This window comes from Bos indicus, chromosome 3 (assembly GCF_029378745.1).
Source record: "Bos indicus isolate NIAB-ARS_2022 breed Sahiwal x Tharparkar chromosome 3, NIAB-ARS_B.indTharparkar_mat_pri_1.0, whole genome shotgun sequence".
Lineage (NCBI taxonomy): Eukaryota > Metazoa > Chordata > Mammalia > Artiodactyla > Bovidae > Bos > Bos indicus.
The window spans coordinates 86334730-86353655 of NC_091762.1; the positions used below are offsets into that span (position 1 = coordinate 86334730).

The window sequence follows — 18926 nt, forward strand, 5'->3', positions numbered from 1 at the left end:
CTTTCCCAGTTCCCCAGTGCAGAGCACAAGCGAACATGAGTCAGATGCCAAAGGTTAGCCTCAAGTGGAGGACTTTGGCCAGGATTCCTTCCTCCTCCCTATTTCATGCACTTTCAAATGTTATTTGTAAGATGCATGGGAAAGGCCAAATAGGTTGTATGTCCTTTAACATAGTAAGCCCTCTGGCTAATACTCATCACTGCCACAGTGGCATAATTTTTGACTCATTTTCAACTCTTGCAGTTGAAATAATTGTGCATTTTTCTCTGTCTCCTATTTCACTTTATCATTATACCGTTAATAGAAGCATTGATTTCTCCTGAGAGGAGGCGATTTCACTTGTTATAAGGTGTGCAGGTGTGCGACCACACACAGAGGAACACTGACACTTTGAAGCTTCTCTAGCAAAGTGGTGAAGATGCTGAAGTGCCATGAGGAATGGCCGCTGGAATCAGAGAATTTTAACCTAAAAAGGAGGATGTTGATGGGAAATTATGAAAATTGTTGTACTGCAGAGAAATTCATTTTATTCTTTATGATAACAGTACAAACATTTGTTGAGGATTTCTTCTATGACCTTTCCATCTCACATAGTTCATAATGCCAGTTGAGGGATGGGTATTGAATGTAGTTTGAAAGGTTTAGTAACTTGGTCAAGTCATATACATAGTAAAAGGTGTGGCTAATATTGTAACCCAAATATTATTATATTTCCAATATAATAATATACTGTTATAATAATAAATAACAGATTCTCCCAAAATATAGAAGTAAAGAGGATGTCTCAATTTTCACCCATCCACGGTGACAAGAGATTCCAGCACTTGGGGCAGGAGTATGCTAATGATACTGCAATAATAAGCCTTGGCCTGCTGAGATGGTCAAAGGAAAAGTCATTTCTCTTGGGGGAATCTCTCCTCCCATGTTCTCACTAGGATGAAGCCTCCTATGTTGTGGCAACTAAGAACCATCTGGATAAGTCAATAATCGCTGTATTTTTTAGCATAAGGGTGATGCTACTTCAAGTTTCCAGGAAGAAAACCTCATCTACAACACCCTGGACCTCTTCCTTGCTGGAACAGAGACGACTTCAACCAGCCTGCGCTGGGGGCTGCTCTTCATGGCCCTTAACCCCGAAATCCAAGGTGAGCTCATTAGTGGATGGGCTGGGCCAGGCCAGTATGCTTCCATAAATTAGTTCATCTATAGGGAATGTTGGTTCACTCTCACTAATAAGAGGAATCTGAAGCTCAGAGAGCTTTCCAGCAGGAATGTTGTTGAGCAAGAGTTTGCCACCTAATTTGTCTCAGAGTAGGGCCCACTTCCCACTTTCATACCTCCCTGAGAAGCTAGTCTGGAGAGCCTAAGATAGCCATTTTGATGCTGGTTATTTCATTCCTTAACTTAACCAGGCTCAAGGAGAGTTATGGAAAAACAGAATAATAGAACCACCTCTGCTTTTTTCAGAAAAAGTCCAAGCTGAGATTGACAGGGTGCTTGGCCAATCACAACAGCCAAGCATGGCCGCTCGAGAGTCCATGCCCTACACCAACGCTGTCATCCATGAGGTGCTGCGAATGGGGAACATCATCCCTCTGAACGTGCCCCGGGAGGTGGCAGTGGACACCACCCTGGCTGGATACCACCTGCCCAAGGTAATTAGGGACTCACACCAACAGCCTCAGATCTCCAAGCTCATATTTTAAATGGTGGGATTCTCACCTGGAAAAGCGACCTGTTTTCTTGTCTTAGCGAAACACTTAAATGGGGAGAGAGAGATATAATTACTGACCTAATACTGGATATCTCTCTTCATGTGAGGTCTTCAGAACATTATCAGATCAATGGTAATTGGTGTTCTGAAGGAGAATGGAAATTCCTACGTCAAGCACGTTCAGGCAAAGGCTGAATTCTCTCTGCTGTGAGATTTCTCATTCTTTTTACTGCATGATGTGCAGGCAGCAATTCTCAGTCAGCCTTTGCCATGAAGTCCTTTTCTTTGTCATGGGAGGGCTTCTGATAGGATAGTGACTTGCCAGATTTATTTTTGGAAAATTCTGCTTCACAATCCTAGGGCTATAGAATGTTAAAATGTGAGGGACAGTTGAGACCTCCTGGGCCATCACATTAAACTGGTGTTTCTAACATAATATCCCCACAGGTATTGCCTTGACTTACAGTCTGTTGATGGGACTACCTCACAAGAGAATCAATCCAAGCCTGTGCACATTAAATATCACAAAAGGAGAGAACTAATGAATGCTTTTTAAGGAGTGGTTATGTACTATGAACTATATAGATTCTTTCAAAATGTCTTAATTCTCAATCATTCTCTTATCTTCATTTTACGAATTTGCATCAAGGCTCAGAGCTGATTGATCTTGTATTTAAGATCCCTTGGCTACAAAGTCATATGAGTTGGGTTAAAGAAATAGAAGTGTTCTGATGCCCAGGTTCATCTTTTTTGTACTACACCATGTTCTCCCACTGGAGTTGCTTCATTTGGCTTGATTTCAAGAGAGTGTTCCTGCAATTGTTCTCAGCAGGGCCCTGTTAAATTCCCTCTCCTCACAAAGGCAATTCTGCTCTCTCTCTGCCCATCACTCCTAAGGATCTCAGCAAACAGCTCTCCTCTGCCCCATAGTATCTCACCAGAACACTGCACATATACAGTACCTTGCTTTCTCGCCACCTTGGTCTATTTCTGTGGATCCAATCCAATCTGAGTCCCTCTTTGTGTATTGAACCTGGTGTTGATCTCAAGGCAAAACTGGAAGAACCTCCCTTTGGGCTCGTCTTGGTCATGGTCCCTGCAGCCCTAGAAAAAGCAGCTATTCCCGCAGTGATTGCATTTACTATTTTCTTATTGATTGACCATTTTATGGGTGAATTCTGAGGTCTAAATGATATTACGGGTGATCTTCACATATTCGTAGCAATTCAGTTAGCTCCAGAGAACCATCCTAGCTCAACAGACTGGTTCTACAAGATTTTTTTTCTGATGTAGTATTCTGTGAGGACTAGAACAAATCTCTGGGTGGGGAACTTGCAACTGGAAAATGATTACAATACAGAAATTCTGCCCACAAGAGTGAAAGTCCTGAGCCCGAAGGAATCTGGCTTTGAATGCCAGCAGCTTTTGATTGCAGGAATTCCACAGGGCTACAGGAAATATCAACTCCACTCTTGGATCATGTGCACACTAGCACTCAGGGGAAAACAGCAGTGACCTCATAAGAGACCGGACCAGACCTACCTACTAATATTGGAAGGTCTCCTGCAGAGGGAGGGGGCGACCAGGGCTCATGCCAGGGACAAAGACCCTGGCACCAGCAGGTCTAGTGAGGAAGCCAGGAAGCCACCATGTAGAAAGTTATGGGAACAAGTGGTATGATTGAGAAACTGAAAGAGGCTTGATATAGTGGGAGTGCAGGCAGAAGGACCATGACTCAGATAGAGGGCAGGTGATGTGTCCTTAATATAAGAGTGCTGGGAAATACTGGAGTGTATCTATCAGGTTCCAGATGTAGTGGATGGATAGCAGTGACAACCAAATCATGTCCAGACCTAACTCTGCTTTCCGTGTGTGAAGCACTTTGAAGCGGGGAGAGGATATAGAGTTGTAGTTAGGCCTACTGTAGGAGTGTGGACAACCAAGGTAGTAACTTGGACCAGGAAGTGGAGGACATAACATGGAGGTGATAGAATCGAGAGGAATTTCAAGGAAAAGTGGCCAGCCTGGTGAAGGATGGGATGAAAGCAGAATGAGGGAAAGGGAGGCACTAAGGAGGACTCCTGGGTTTCTTGCTGGGCACTGGGAAGGACAGTGGTTCCTTTCACTAGGTGACCTGATTCTGTCATTAAATCTTCTGTGGAATGTGCTAGACAATGACGGGAAGAGAGTTGGAGAATCTTAGATGAATGAGACATTTTTCATGTTGGAGAAGCTGCCATCTCACTGAGCAACTGGGTTGATTTTGGTCCAGAACTGCCTGCCCACTGTCACATTATTCTCTTATTGATGCACACACCTTCCTTCCCGAGTTCTACACTGGCAAGTCCCTGAAGGGATCCATTCTGCACTTGAGTAGCCACACTTCCCTGATAAAATTCCCAGCAGACAATTTCAGTGCACCATTGTAAGCTGTCCCATGGCAAGGAGCATGGTGCTAGGGGCTGGCTTCAGAAGGTGGTGAGTTGGGGAGACGGAGGGAGTTCAGGGTGCTGTCAGCCCTGGAGCCTGGGCTGCGTGAGCAGGGGGACTGCCTCTGCACACATGTGTTGTGTCCTGTCTTGCATGAGTCACTTCTGTCTTCTCCAGGGCACCATGGTCATGACTAACCTGACTGCACTGCACAGGGACCCCACAGAGTGGGCCACCCCTGACACCTTCAATCCAGAGCATTTTCTGGAGAATGGACAGTTTAAGAAAAGGGAATCCTTTCTGCCTTTTTCAATAGGTGAGTAACAAGAAATAGGAGCATGGGGACCCAGAGTTCCTCTCTCTGCCCTTCCCTACTCTTCTTCTTGTGATGCTTTGCTTTAGTTGGAATGTCTCCAGACAGCCCTACCCAGCATGAGTCACTCTTGCAGCTGTTTGTACCTCAAGGTTCCCTAGGCTGTGCATCACCAAAACTCATGCCCTTACTTCCTAAGCCCTGGCTTGACTCTGATGGAGATTTCAGCTTCAAGTTGTTCCCTCCCTAGAAACTTGGGGGATAGGAGCTTAGCCTCTGCCTGTTACCCACAAAGAAGATTGGACACTCACCATCTTTATTGAGCTTTAAATGTTCTGAGATCTTTTTAGGGCCTCCCACTCACAAAAACGTGAAGCTAATTGCTGAGAAAGGGATGGGGAAGGCTGCTTCCTTAGCACTGTGGGCATCACAAGTGATTCTAAGTACCATGGACTTAAGTAGATGAGATTCCACTCTGTAAGTTCTTCCTGCAGAGGTCGTTTTGCCTTTTTAAATGAGATGGTTAGATAAGCATCACCGACTCAGGGAACATGAGTTTGAGCAAACTCCCAGAGATTGTGAAAAACAGGGAAGCCTGGTGTAGTGCAGTATGTGGGGTCACAAAGAGTCAGACACAACTCAGTGACTGAACAACCACCACCCTTTACAAATCTAGGTGATACATTTATATGATGCATAACTTGAAATATGAATGAGAATGCAGAGAAAACTCTTTCTCTCTTGTTTCCCAGCCAGCCAGCCAGTTGGGTGTTTTACTCATAATATTGTAAAATGAGTAAGAAAAATTCTTTTTTGTATACCAAATAAAGAGTTAGTTATGCTGCTGAGATCATTTCAAATTGTTTCCTAAGTCCTTATATCTATAAATGCTTCCTGAGCATATATTATGTCTCAATTATGCAACCCTGTGAATATGACAATAATTAGGTAGAAAAAAGACCAGTGCAACTTTCATGGACCATGTGTTCTAGTTTAAGGTTACAAGGTTCAAATTCCAATCACCACACTGGGGATAAGGCTCAAAAGTGGAGCTTATCAGGGCCAACTATGGGATCTACAGTCTTAAAGCTCACAGGGCACAAGTAGAACTCAGGTTGACCAGGTTTATCAAATAGTAAAGCCTGTGCTCTTCTAGCAGTGTCTCCCCCAAAAAGTAACTAAATGCTACAGTAAGTTGACACTTGAAATTCATAATAGTTTTCTTATCATTGCTGCTGCTGCTGCTAAGTCACTTCAGTCGTGTCTGACTGTGCGCCCTTGTAGACGGCAGCCCACCAGGCTCCTCCATCCCTGGGATTCTCCAGGCAAGAACACTGGAGTGGGTTGCCATTTCCTTCTCCTTTTCTTATCATTAAATTAAATATGGACTGACTTTCTGTGACAGTATAGTTTTGCTGATCATGCCACAGAGGCACAGAAAGGGAGGGACTGGAATTTGAACTCATGTAGGAGTGATTCACAGCCCAGGCTTTCCTGATGTAGGACACTGTCCTGCGTGTATCTGAACTGACTCTGATTAGATCTTCTGTGTCTTTCTTCCTCTGGTTCTATGCTACCTTTGCTCACACTGGACAAGTAACTTTCTAACATGAAAGCAGACATGAGATATAGGAAAACCTTCCAGTTTTCCTATCTACAAGAGCTTTATATTTCCTATCATAGAACAAGTTTCAGCTGTTTTAAGTATTATAATTATTCTTGCTTCACTGTTTTGTTGTTGTTATTGAGAGTTGTAATGCATCCTTTTAATTACAGATTTCATTTGCAAGCAAATTATTTTATTTTATACTTACAGCAACCCAGTTATTAACAGTTAGGAAAGCAATTAGTAGCTCCTTTCTCAGTGAAAGGAAATAAGAAGATAAGGTTTTTTCTCATCCAAGGTCATGTGCCCAAGGAATTGGCTTAAAAGGGCTGAAGACTCAACTTTCTGGTTTCTTTTTTAAAATTTTTGTTGAAGTATAGTTGATTTACAATATTGTATTCATTTTAGGTGTACTGCGAAGTGATTCAATTATACATATATACAGGCTCCTCTGTCCATGGGATTTCCCAGGCAAGAATACTCGAGTGGGTTGCCATTTCCTTCTCCAGGGGATCTCCTCCACCCAGGGATCGAACTAGCATCTCTTATGTCTCCGGCCACTCCTGCGTTGCTGGCGGATTCTTTACCACTGAGCCTAAAGAGGCACAACTGTAATTGCACTGGGAAATACAAAGTAGCAGAAGTTACACCCAGAATTAACTACAGAGGGTCATCTCAGTGACAGTGTGCAAGAGAATCTTTACAGAGATAGTGAGCAACTACATCAAATGTTAACAAGGGTTTTTTCTGGATTGGGGGATTACAAACATCTTTAATGTCTTTATACTTTTTTTTTTTTCATTTTTGCAGTTAAACATGTATTACTTAGGGAGAAAGTAAAACACCCCCAAGAGAGATGATGGTAGAGACCAGTGTGGGGTGTTGTAGCCCAAGTCGGGGCAGAGGGCGTCATGAAGGGGAGGGGCTAGGGGAAGCCTGGAGCAGGTGATGCATGGCTGGGATGAGATGGGGTCGGCCCTGCACGGGGAGCCCTGGCAGGGAGCTTCCCGGTCGTGAAGGAGGGAAACGACATAGCGAAAAGGTGCCTTGCTTTAACACTGACTTTCTTTTACTTCTCAACAATTTTTTTTGAAAATTGAAAGAGATAAACACAGAGTTTTGCTTTTGTCCTTTGCTAATGGATTTTTGATAAGACTTTCGGCTCGACCGCACTTATAGGTCAACCTTGGCCCTCGCTTGTTTCCTCTGTACCCGGCCCCTTCACCCTTGCTCACCTGTCTGAGCCCTGAAGGCACTGAATGTGTGAAGGTGGAATGAGCTTGGAGGGCTTCTGTTACCCCAGGTGGCTGTGATCAACTAAGCTGAGTACGTAAAGGCCCAGGGCCAGGCAGGCCTGCCATTTGCTCAGGTTTTGCAAGACGTGGTGGAAGATTTCCGTCCCTGCTGACACAGACCACCTAACCAGGTAACTCACATTTTTGTCTTTCAGGAAAGCGGATGTGCCTTGGAGAACAGTTGGCCAGGACTGAGTTGTTTATTTTTTTTACCTCACTTCTGCAAAAATTTACCTTCAGGCCTCCAGAGAATGAGCAGTTGAGCCTGAAGTTCAGAGTTAGCTTGACCCTTGCCCCAGTCAGCCACCGGCTCTGTGCTGTTCCCCGAGGGTGAAGTTGTTGGGGCGGGGGAGTGAAGGAGAGCAGGAAGAATGGGCCTGTCCCCGCTCAAGGCTCGGGGCCTGCTCAGAAGTGAGGGAACAGCATCCAGCACCTCTAGGACAGATCATAGGAACCAGACACAGGAAACTGCATTCAGGCTTTACCGTCTCCAGTGGGACCTTGAAGAAATCAGTTACGCTGTGATTCCATTTTCATCCAGAAGATTTAAAGTGGACAATGATTCCTTCTCTAAAGGAAAAATTGCTGTAAATATCAGAGGAAAGAATGGATTTTAAGTGGTTTGGAAATCATAAAGCACATCATAAAAGTCATAGCTCTGATCTGCTTCCTTCTATGACCTTCCTTAGATGAGGACTTGCTTCTGGCCTGTTGAGATGGCCTGGGTCAAACTGGTGCCAAATGGTGGATAAGAGTTAGAAGTTGGGCCCGGGGGCAGCCACTGACCTAGGCCAGAAAGGCCCTCACACTGGTAGCACTGAGCAAGCTTATCCTGCTTCTCCCTCAGACTAGCTCCTGGGAAGTCAGCAGGGCAGGTAAATTCCTGACAAATAGGGTTCTATGGAGAAACGATTCATCTGGTTTACCTACGGAAACACTACCTTGGCGTTGGACACCAGAGCTAAGAAGAATGTGAGCAAAATAAAGTAAACCTGGAAGGCAGGTTTGGGGAACAAATGTAGACGTGTTTTCTGTCTTTTTATGTGCCTCTTTACCTTAAACCCCATCTTGGGCATTTATTCCCAAGCCCCATGTTGGGATAACGATATGGTGGGTGTGATCTTTTCTTGAAAACTGATTGTCAGCTTTTGATTGACAAGTTAAGTCCCAGGCTTAACACAATTGATCAGCATTTTGCAGTGTGTGTATAGGAAGAAACTTTTTTAAAATGTGCATATCTATTATAAATTTTTGCTTTGCCATTACCATCCATGGACAGAGGAGCGTGGTGGGCTACAGTCTGTGGGGTCGCAGAGTGGGACATGACTGAGCGATTAACACACACACATTACCGTAAAGTTTTTGTATAGCAATCTATATAGCTGTAGATCAGCAACTTAGAGCAATCATATATATTGCTTGCTGATCTCTTAATTCCAATTGCATTTTAAACACCCTGCATTTGTACTCTCTGCCTGTGATTACTGTTTTTATATCATATTTTACATCTAATTGCTTGCTTTTTGTGGATGCAAGTGATTTTACTACCTTGTGAAAGTCACTCAGTTGTGTCCGACTCTTGGCAACCCCATGGACTATACAATCCAGGGAATTCTCCAGGCCAGAATACTGGAGTGGGTAGCCTTTCCTTTCTCCAGGGGATCTTCCCAACCCAGGGATCGAACTCAGGTCTCCCGCTTCGCAGGCGGATTCTTTAGCAGCTGAGCCACTAGGGAAGCCCAATCATGAACTTTTTTTCACTGCCTTAGTCTTTTAACCTGCTCATCAGTTTAGGATCAGATGGTTTCCTACCTTTACTGTTTGCCTTTACCATACTTTATTGTTTCTATTTTATTCTGCCTACAGAAGTTCCTTTAGGATTTGTTGTAAAACTAGTTTGGTGCTGAATTCTTCTAAATTTTCCTTTTGATTTCTCCATTAAATCTGAACATGAGCCTCTCGGAGTATTATTGTTGCAAGTTTTCCCCTTTCATCACCTTAAATATGACATGCCACTCCCTTCTGACCTGCAGATTCTGCTGAAAAATCATCTGATGATTTTATGGGAATTTCCTTGTATTTTATTTGTTGCTTTCCCCTTGTTGCTCTTAATATTCCCTTTTCTTTTTTTTTTTCATTTTGATTGTGATGTGTGTGTGTGTGTTCCTCCTTGAGTTAATCCTGTATAGGACTCTCTGGAATTTCTGGACTTGTTGACTGTTTGCTTTCCCAGGCTAGGGAGTATTTTCAGTTATTATCTTTCAAGTATTTCTGAGGTTCTTTCTTCTGTTATCCTTATGGGACCCCTATAATGTGAATATCACAGTTGATGTTGTCCCAGAGGTCTCTTAAACTGCTCTTATTTCTTTTCATTTTTTTCCCCTTTATTCTGTTCCATAGCAGTGATTTCCACTACTCTGTCTTACAGCTCACTGATCTATTCTTTTGCATCATCTGGCCAACTTGATTTCTTGTAGTGTATTTTTCACTTCACTTATCATATTCTTCAACTCTGCTTTTTTGTTCTTTATATTTTCTAAGTATTTTTTAAACTTCTAAGTTCTCACTCTGAATGTGAGAATGTGCATACATTCTCTTCCTGAGTTCTTTGATCACCTTTACGTTCATTACTCTGAACTTTTTTTCAGGTAGACTGCCTGTCTCTACATCACTTAGTTCTTCTGTGATTTTATCTTGTTCTTTTGTCCCATATGTATTCCCCTGCCACCACATTAGTTTTTATATGTATGTGGTAGGTTTGTTATGCTTTTCAATCTTGGAGATGTGACCCTCTGTAAGAGATGTCCTATGCATCTGAGCAGAGCCCTCCCCTCTCATCACTCAAGGGTCAGGGACAAATTGGTCCCAGGATAGGGTGTGGTGTACATGATGGTTAATATGGGGCTTATATAAAATATAGTTGTAACCGTCTATTTAAGATAACTTCACTTGCAAACAAATCTTTCTCTCCTCCCCCATTATATGGTAATGTCACAACTTACATCTGTTTATATTGTGTATCCATTAATCAATCTTTTGTACTAGAATGAAAAATGATTTACCACCACTGTAATAGTAATATAGAATTGTTTTTGTCTATATATTTACATTTATCAATGAGTTTCATAATTTCTTATGCTCTTATGTTGTTTAATATCCTTCAGCTTTTATCTGTGAAAGTCTTTTGTTTCCTCTTCATTTTTGAAGGACAGCTTTGTCAGATATAGTATTCTTGGCTAGCAGTTTTTTTCCCCCTGCAGAATTTTAAATATATCATCACATTCCCTTCTAGAGGGCAAGATTTCTGATGAAAAATCTGCTTATAGTTTTATGGGGCTTCCCTTGTACCTAACAAATCACTTTCTCTTTTGTTTCAAAATTCTGTTTAACCTTTTAATAATTTGATTGTAATGTGTCTTGGTGTGGGTCTTATTTTATTTGGTATCCTTTAGGATTCATGGACCTGAATGGCTGTTTCTTTTCCCAGGTTTGTGAAGTTTTCAGCTATTATTTCTTTGAATAAACTTTCCCTTTCTTTCTCCTCCTGTGCTGCTCCACTGTTTCACTGCTCAGTCATGTCCGATTCTTTATGACCCTATAGACTGTAGCCTGCCAGGCACCTCTGTCCATGGGGATTCTCCAGGCAAGAACACTGGTGTGGGTTTTCATACCCTCCTCCAGGGGATCTTCCCGACCCAGTAATCGAACCAGGGTCCTCCGCACTGCAGGCAGATTCTTTGCCAACTGATGTACCGGGGAAGTCCCCTCCTCCTCCTGGGACTCTCTGAACTTTCTGTAAGTCCTTTAAGCTATCTTTTTTCCCTTTTTACCCTCTGATTTCCAACAGCCAGTCTTTTTGGTTTGTCAATGCTTTTATCAGCTTGATTTATTGTTTTGAAGCCCATTAAAGTTTTTCAGTTCAGCTATTGTATTCTTTACCTCTGCGATTTCTGCTTAGTACTTTTTAAAATTTTCTGTGTGAAATTCTTTGTTCATGCATTCCTCTTCAGTCCTTGGTGAACATCTTTATGACCATTATTCTGAATTCCCTGCCAGGTAAATCACCAATCTCCATTTTATTTGGCATCAGTTTCTGGAAACTTATCTTGTTCTTTTATTTGGAACATATTTCCTTCTTTGTTTTCCTTGACTCTCTGTTGATTTCTACACATCAGATAAAACACCCACCTCTCCCAGGCTTCATGGACTTTCTGTGTATAGTATGAGATAAACCTCACCAATTATTCTGGCCAGAGATTCTGAGTGCCTCTCAGACTACTGTGCTTGTCCAAACTTTCATCTTTGTTCTTATTTCCCCCCAGGAAAATAAAGAATGTCAAGTCCTCAGAAAAGGTGACAAGTCAGTAGGTCAAATAACAGCTAGAAAACTTGGGGCACTAAATGAGTAAACCAAGTCCTTCTCTAAGTGAGACATCAGAAGCTGGAGTTTATCACTCACTTGCTATACAATGAACTTGGGTGAAGAACTGTGGCAAATTTCTGCACCCTTATTCAGACCAACCACTCTTTCAAATGGTTGCTTTGCTGTATTTCTCCCAGAGTCTTAGCAAATGCTGTGTAACGTTAGGTTTCATAGGTGGGTTAAAAGCAGTCCCTTGGGTAGCAGTTGGAAAGTGGGGGTCTTGATGTGAAGTTCAACTTCCTCTAGGGAGAAGCTGGGAGCTTTATTTTATCACTGTTGCAGGCAGGGGAGGGTAAGAGCTGCAGAAAGTGCCTGCATACCTGTTTAAACTCCCAGTAGACTGGTCATTGCCTGTCCTGCGGGCTCTCAGAGACAGGCAAGTCAGAAATCAGATCCTCAGGCAGCAACTGTAAGTCAGAGCACCAGTATGCAGTTTAACTCGTCCTAAAGTGTAGCTGAGAGCTGGGTATTTTGGAGTGAGCTGAGGAGTGTGATGGGAAAAGCATGCAGGGCCATTCAGAATTGTTGCTTCTCTGTTAACCCTGGGTGACTAATGCAGGCCTCCCAAAGAAAGGCAAGTTAAACCATTAAAGAGCCAGCTGGAAAAGTGAGGACATTGACTGTACAGTTCAGCTCTTTCTAGGGAGAAGCTGGAGGCTTGGATTTTCACTGGAGCAAGCCAATGAGAAACCAAAGGAAATGCCCACATGCCCCTTTAAGCTGCGAAGCATAATAATTACCTACCCCAATAGCCCCCAGATAATACCCATTAGCACCAGGGGGCTTCTCTGGTGGCTCAGTCAAGAATCTGCCTGCAATGTGGGAGACCTGGATTCGATCCCTGGAAGATCCCCTGGAGAAGGGAATGGCTACCCACTCGAGTATTCTTGCCTGGAGAATTCCGTGGACAGAAGAGTATGGTAGGGTATTGTCCATGAGGCTGAGAAGAGTCGGACATGACTGAGCGAATAACTCTAACATTAGCTCCCAGATGCAGGCTGGTTAGAAGGCAAATCCTCAGACAGCAGTTGGGAAAGGCAGTGACATGAGCAGTCAACCCCTTCCAGGATGCAGGTGGGACCTGAGTATTATTGCCTGCTCACTCAGCACCTAGCCAAGGGGAAGGAGCTGGGCAAGTGTTGCACAAGTTTAAAACTACCTTATAGTTCCTTGAGGTCTTGGGGAACAAGCAAAGACCAGGCCCCATCAGCTCCCAAAGGATTAGAAGCCAGTCCTTCAGGAGGCAGCCATAAAAATTGGGATGCTAGATGTGTGGTCCAAACCCTTCACTCAAGTTGAAGCTGGTGGCTGACAGTTTCCTCCCAAATGCCAATTGTATGGCATGCTGTTGATGATGAAGTTCATGGGAAGGGTGGCTCAGCCATTCCACCTGTTTCAATGGGTATTTTCTTAGTCACCCAGTGTGTAGGAGTCTCTAGTTTCGTGAAGTTTATCGAATCTGTGGGTAGAGGGTTGTTTGCCTATTTAGATACTCCTTCCAACACACCCTGCCCTGATGTCCAGGGCAGAAAACATTCTGTCCAGCATCAGCAATTCTCGTTCAGCTAGTGCATATTTACTGACTCTGTGGAACATACTGTGCCAAGTGTTGTGGGAGAAACAGAAATGAACCAGATATGGCCAAAGACCTCAAGAAACTTAGTGTAGCAGGACAGACACATTTTTTAAAAAAGGTAGACTGCATTAAGGTCACTAGGAAAAAGACTTTGAAAGTTACAGAAAAAATAGATCTCTCATTTTATCTTGGAATTTGAGTTGAAACGAGACAAGTGATCTAATTTACAACGTTTAACCACTTATTGATAGCAAGTTGTTGCAGCCTAGGTGGGCAAGGGAATGGAGCACTTCACCATGAAAATTAGTTTAAGGATCCAACCGTAGCTCTATTCCTGAACATGTTACTGTGTGCAGGGTGATGCCTGGAAGTTTCACTTCATTATATTTTTGTTATCCCCTATAATCTGGAACCTCAGAGAGCTGTAGAGTATGTACATAAACCTAGGTATCTAGAGTGAAAGTGAAGTCGCTCAGTCGTGTCTGACTCTTTCCAACCCCGTGGACTGTAGCCTACCAGGCTCCTCCATCCATGGGATTCTCCGGGCAAGAATACTGGAGTGGGTTGCCATTTCCTTCTCCAGAGGATCTTCCCAATCCAGGGATCGAACCCGGGTCTCCTGCATTGCAGGCAGATTCTTTACCACTGCCCCACCTGGAAAGCCCCACAAAGGAATTTGGCAAGTAGTTAATCCATACCTCCTTCCCATGCCTTCCCCTTGGTAAATGTAACAAGCTAAAGTATGGGGTTCTGTGACTAAAGAAAGAAGAGAAAAATGAATATTAAAGGACAGTATCAGATTTTGCAAAAAAAAAAAAAATTCTAGAGTCCATGATAATGCAAACTGGGGACATAAATGATACATCAAAAATCACTTTTACACATCTTCTCATTCACCAAAAAAAATTCAAATGTAAAACAAAATTAGAATGAATGCAATTATTTTCTCTTTACCAGTCTAAATATTTAAGTTTTTTATTTAAAGCAGCAAATAAATGTGCACTTGTACCCACTAAAAATACATATCAGACACAAAATCAGAAAGTTTATTTACTTAAAACATCTGACAACCATCATATTGGACAATCATTTATTTAAAATAATATCCTAAATACTTACAAAAATAAATCCAGTATCACTTCTATTTTTTAAGTGTCAAAGTCTTTGCCATAGAAAATAGAAAGAACCTTTTATAAACTAAAAATTACATTTAAGATACATCAAGTTCAATAACTGCACACTATTTTCTTTTATGGTTGTGCTTTACAAATTTACTTCTTTGCAATGTACAGATTCACAATATGAATGTATGCATAAAACCACATACACACATTTTTACATAGGAATGTTATTCATTAAATACACATACAGAGAACCTAACACAGATAATATTGTGGCCTAAAAGCCATCCCATAGGGCCAGAGGTGTAGAAACAGGTATAGAAGTAGAAGTATTATTTGACATTCAACTTAGCACTCCAGTTATTAAAGATGAGGGCATCTTAGCAAGGGATTCTCAGTTTAATGTTTCTAGACAAGACATTAATTCTTAATGTATCTTAAATCATTAGTTCAACAGTCTTCTTCATTGAAAAAATACAATGAACTTGAAATATTTTGCGTTACATTAAGTTAAGCAGAGGATAAACATCACTGTCATATGTATACACACTTTTATTTTAAAAAGATAAAGGGAAGAGAAATTCAGCATTTATGTATTTGATAAGGAATGGAATGTCCCAGTGATTATAAAGTAAAACCACTTTGGGAATGATCTTTAATTTTCAGCATTTTCTCTAAGATTAATAATTCCTTTATCTTTACCACCCACAGGGTGTCAATCTCACTATATTAACCAGATGTGGAAAAGACTCTCACTTCTGATCAGTTCCTGAATTTCCATATAATAATCACAATAATATAGAACTTTAAATTATGTTAGTAATTTATAAGTATAAATACATATTGAGCATGTTAAATTCTATCAACTAGAAAAGTGATAAATCACAAAATTTGCTTTCTCTCTATTTAGGAAAAAAGAATCTAGCCTCACATCCTTATTTAGAAATTGCATGAATTATTTAGAAATTTCAAATATAATAACTGGAAAATTATAAGCAATTGGACTGTGAAAATTCTAATTTATTGAAATTGATGTTTTAGAACTGATTTCATTAAAAGGGAGCTTGAAGAGCTTCTGAAATCTCAATTACAGCAAGTAGTAAACACTAAAGGAGCAGATGTCTTACATTGACCAAAATGTACCAAAATGCTATAATACTTGGAAAATTTAATTAGCATGCTAAAATAGTTTCATTTCACTAAAAGTCACAGGCAAGCACAGACTATAAAAATATAGGAAAATGCAACCCAACAACATAATTGCACCACCAGTAAAGAACACCAAAATCTAAGAGGTAGTCAAAAGAAGTAACCCTGATAAAACAAAATATCCTGGCAGATGCTCCCTAATCTCAGAGACCCAAATAGAGTATTAAATTCTTACATCTTCAATGATTAGAAACATTTACTGGTATAGAATCTAAAAACCAAGTATCTGAATAATACTATAAATGGAACAATACTCGTATTTTCAAAAAAACAAAAAGGCTAAGAGGCTAAGAATAAAATCTTTAACAGAGGCCTATAAGCCTACTAAGTCTGGCCTACTGCTGGTTTCTGCGAAGTTTTACTGAAATACAACCACACCTATTTTATTTACATATTGTGTATGGTGGCTGCTTTTATACTTTCAGCTGAGATGAGTATTTGCAATAGATTATATGGCCCACAAAGTCTAAAACATTTACTGAAATATCGACCATCTGTCCCTTTATGGAAAGTTTGCTGGCCCCTGCTCTAGACCTGTGCTGATCGGTACTGTAACTGTGAACAGCTCTGGAAAAATTAACTGTGAATGTCACAACACAAGGTATTCAACTGAAAGGAATGTAAGATGCTGGTTACATCACAATTCAATTCCTTTTCATGTCTGATATCGTCCTAACATTTTTCTTTTTTTTTTCATCTTTGTGTTCTAACATCGAGTATTCCAGGTTTTTATAAAAAGATCAAGTACTGCGCTGTCCACTGGAGGTTTCTGCATTTTACATCTGCACTGTCCAGTACTGGAGCCACTAGCCACACGTGGCTGTTGAGCCCTTGAAATGTGGCTAGTGAAACCAACAACCTGAATTTTCAGTTTTAATCAATTTGCCACATCGTGGCTTTTGGTTACATTATTGGACAGCACAGATTTTACTCAAATTAAAATTCCAAAGTGTGACTCTTAAAAATAACTAAAAATAATGGAGTAACACCTTTGAGAAAAAGAGCTTTGGGCAGATATGAACTGAATACCATAAACTCAGCCCAAGACAGGTTTCTTAATTAGTAAACAAGGTAAAACTTATTCCAAATTGACCCTTCACTCTACCTCTGTACACTCTCTTTTCAGTGAAGAGGTAAACTACTATCTTTTTTTTTTTTTAACGAGAAGCCCTCTTAATTTTTCGCTTAAAAACAATAATAATTTTATGCTTTAAAGCAATAATTGTAATCTTCATTAATTATATTAAATATAGTGTGGGCATTTCACACAAAGTAGACTTTTCAGCTTGCTTCCCGTCCGAAAGTCATCTCTTAAAGTCAAAAGTCCATACCCTTAACATTTCAAGCATGCTATACAGAAGCCTTTGTTTATAGTAGGTACATATGAGAACTATGACCTTGTCTAAATCTGCAACATTTCCAAATAGTCACTCTACTATGGAGAAGTCATTTCAATATAGTCAAATCTTCCAAATGTTATTTTCCATTACATGATAAAATATACCCATTCAACGACAGAATGAGAGGTCAGAGGTAATATCTGTGTATTTTTAATCAAAAAATATAACTCTTGCATAGTTCTCCATGTGCCTACCTGTTCACTATTTTTATATGGACCAGAACAGTAGTTTTAAATTGCATATAACTGATTACACATTGCAAATTAGTTACTGCTACAACTGAGAACATTAAAATATACTAAGTCAATGTGAAATAATATAATACTCTCCAAAGACAAACGTTTGAGATGTTTACCTTATTATATCTTCCAATTACTCACACGTGCTCCCCCAGATAGCTACTTCTAAATTCTGTCTCCATATTAATCTGGCAAGATTAATTGCATACATTTTGATTTTAAAAAAGCTGCTATCCAGAAACATACACTTCTTTTCAACCATGCAGTTAGTTGAAAGATACAAAACATTTTAAGGGCACTTCTGTTTATGTGTTCTTTTGCGGTTTAATCAGTTGTCGCAGCAGGAACTTTAACAGAGAGACTTCTTCTGGTGCTGGTGATGTGGCGCTGCTGTGCTAGGAAAGACCGGGCAGGAGCACAGGCCCCCGTGTCTTTGCAAGCACCACTGCTGCTCACAAGTCTAGATTCCATCCCCAATTTCTGGAATGCTAGACTCTGAACAAAAGTAAACAAATAAACAAATAATAAATGACTATTTAGAGTCTGCAAAGTGCTTTCCACCTATACAAAGTCATTTAATCCTCAAAACAATTCTCTAAAGCTGGTGTTTTCCTCACTTCTTATAGAGAAAAATAAGAGTTCAGAAGCTAATCTGCACATGATAATACCCATTAAGATAGGAGAAAACCAGGGCATAAAACCCAGTTTCTCTATTTTAATCCATTACATTTGAAATCTTTAAAAACAATAGCTTAAAATAATGTTCTAGAATTAAGCTTAAGTATAAAACAACAAAAAAAGTTCCAAGGCAAACACTCGTGTCAGGCCATTATTCCAGCCACTATGAGCAGACACAGCACAAGAGAACAGCTCAGATCAATGGTGCTTGAAGTGTGGCCCGTGGATTAATACCTGCACCACTGGGAATTTAAAAGTGCAAATTGTACTTATGGATTCTACCCTGACTGACTAAGAACCTCTGCAGGTAAGTCCGGTAGGGTATTTTAACAAGCCTTCTGACGCATGCTGAAGTTTGAGAATAACAGACTACTTCAAATTTACTATGGTCTAGCTGTAAATCTGTACATGACCAATTACTGTAGTTGTGGGCTGTTGCATTCCTTACTAAGGAAAGTCATTACTCCTCTCTCACTAGACCACATTTCAGTTACAGCTTCACTAGTAACTAGTACATAGGGTAAGTGTCAGTCACTCAGTCGTGCCTGACTCTCTGCGACCCCATGGACTGCAGCCCACCAGGCTTCTCTGTCCATGAGATTTTCCACGCAAGGATACTGCAGTGGGTTGCCATTTAAATGCTCAAAAAACACAGGCTGAGAAATGACTAAATAATGCATTATTTGGCTCTAGTATCTTTGCTGATTTATGTGTCAAGAGGCCACAGAGCAACAAGGAAAATAATAAATAAGATCGTCTCTGATCTTAACTAGGATGGATAACCCATGAGGGAAGGTGCTGGGAACATTTCACACAATTTCCTTCAAGGTCTTGCTAAATTAAGGCAGAGTTTATCAAACAGAGGAGGGATGGAAAGAATACAGACAAAAAGTATGATAGCATGAAAGAAGAAGGCATGTTT

General features: G+C 40.9%; 2 protein-coding genes across 3 annotated transcripts in view; one reads left to right on the forward strand and one right to left on the reverse strand.

Annotated features, from left to right (window-relative positions):
* Positions 1-13422, forward strand: part of LOC109556861 (cytochrome P450 2J2-like) — a 36953-nt gene extending 23531 nt beyond the window's left edge. The window contains exons 6-9 of the mRNA XM_070786452.1: positions 1004-1145; positions 1468-1655; positions 4322-4460; positions 7514-13422. Of these exons, the coding sequence (XP_070642553.1) occupies positions 1004-1145; positions 1468-1655; positions 4322-4460; positions 7514-7692 (648 nt within the window). The 3' untranslated portion in view covers positions 7693-13422. The remainder of the gene's footprint in view (positions 1-1003; positions 1146-1467; positions 1656-4321; positions 4461-7513) is intronic.
* Positions 13423-14382: 960 nt separating this feature from the next.
* Positions 14383-18926, reverse strand: part of HOOK1 (hook microtubule tethering protein 1) — a 71508-nt gene continuing 66964 nt past the window's right edge. For both annotated transcript variants that reach the window (XM_070786449.1, XM_070786448.1), the window contains one exon: positions 14383-17821. In XM_070786449.1, the coding sequence (XP_070642550.1) occupies positions 17651-17821 (171 nt within the window). In that variant the 3' untranslated portion in view covers positions 14383-17650. The remainder of the gene's footprint in view (positions 17822-18926) is intronic.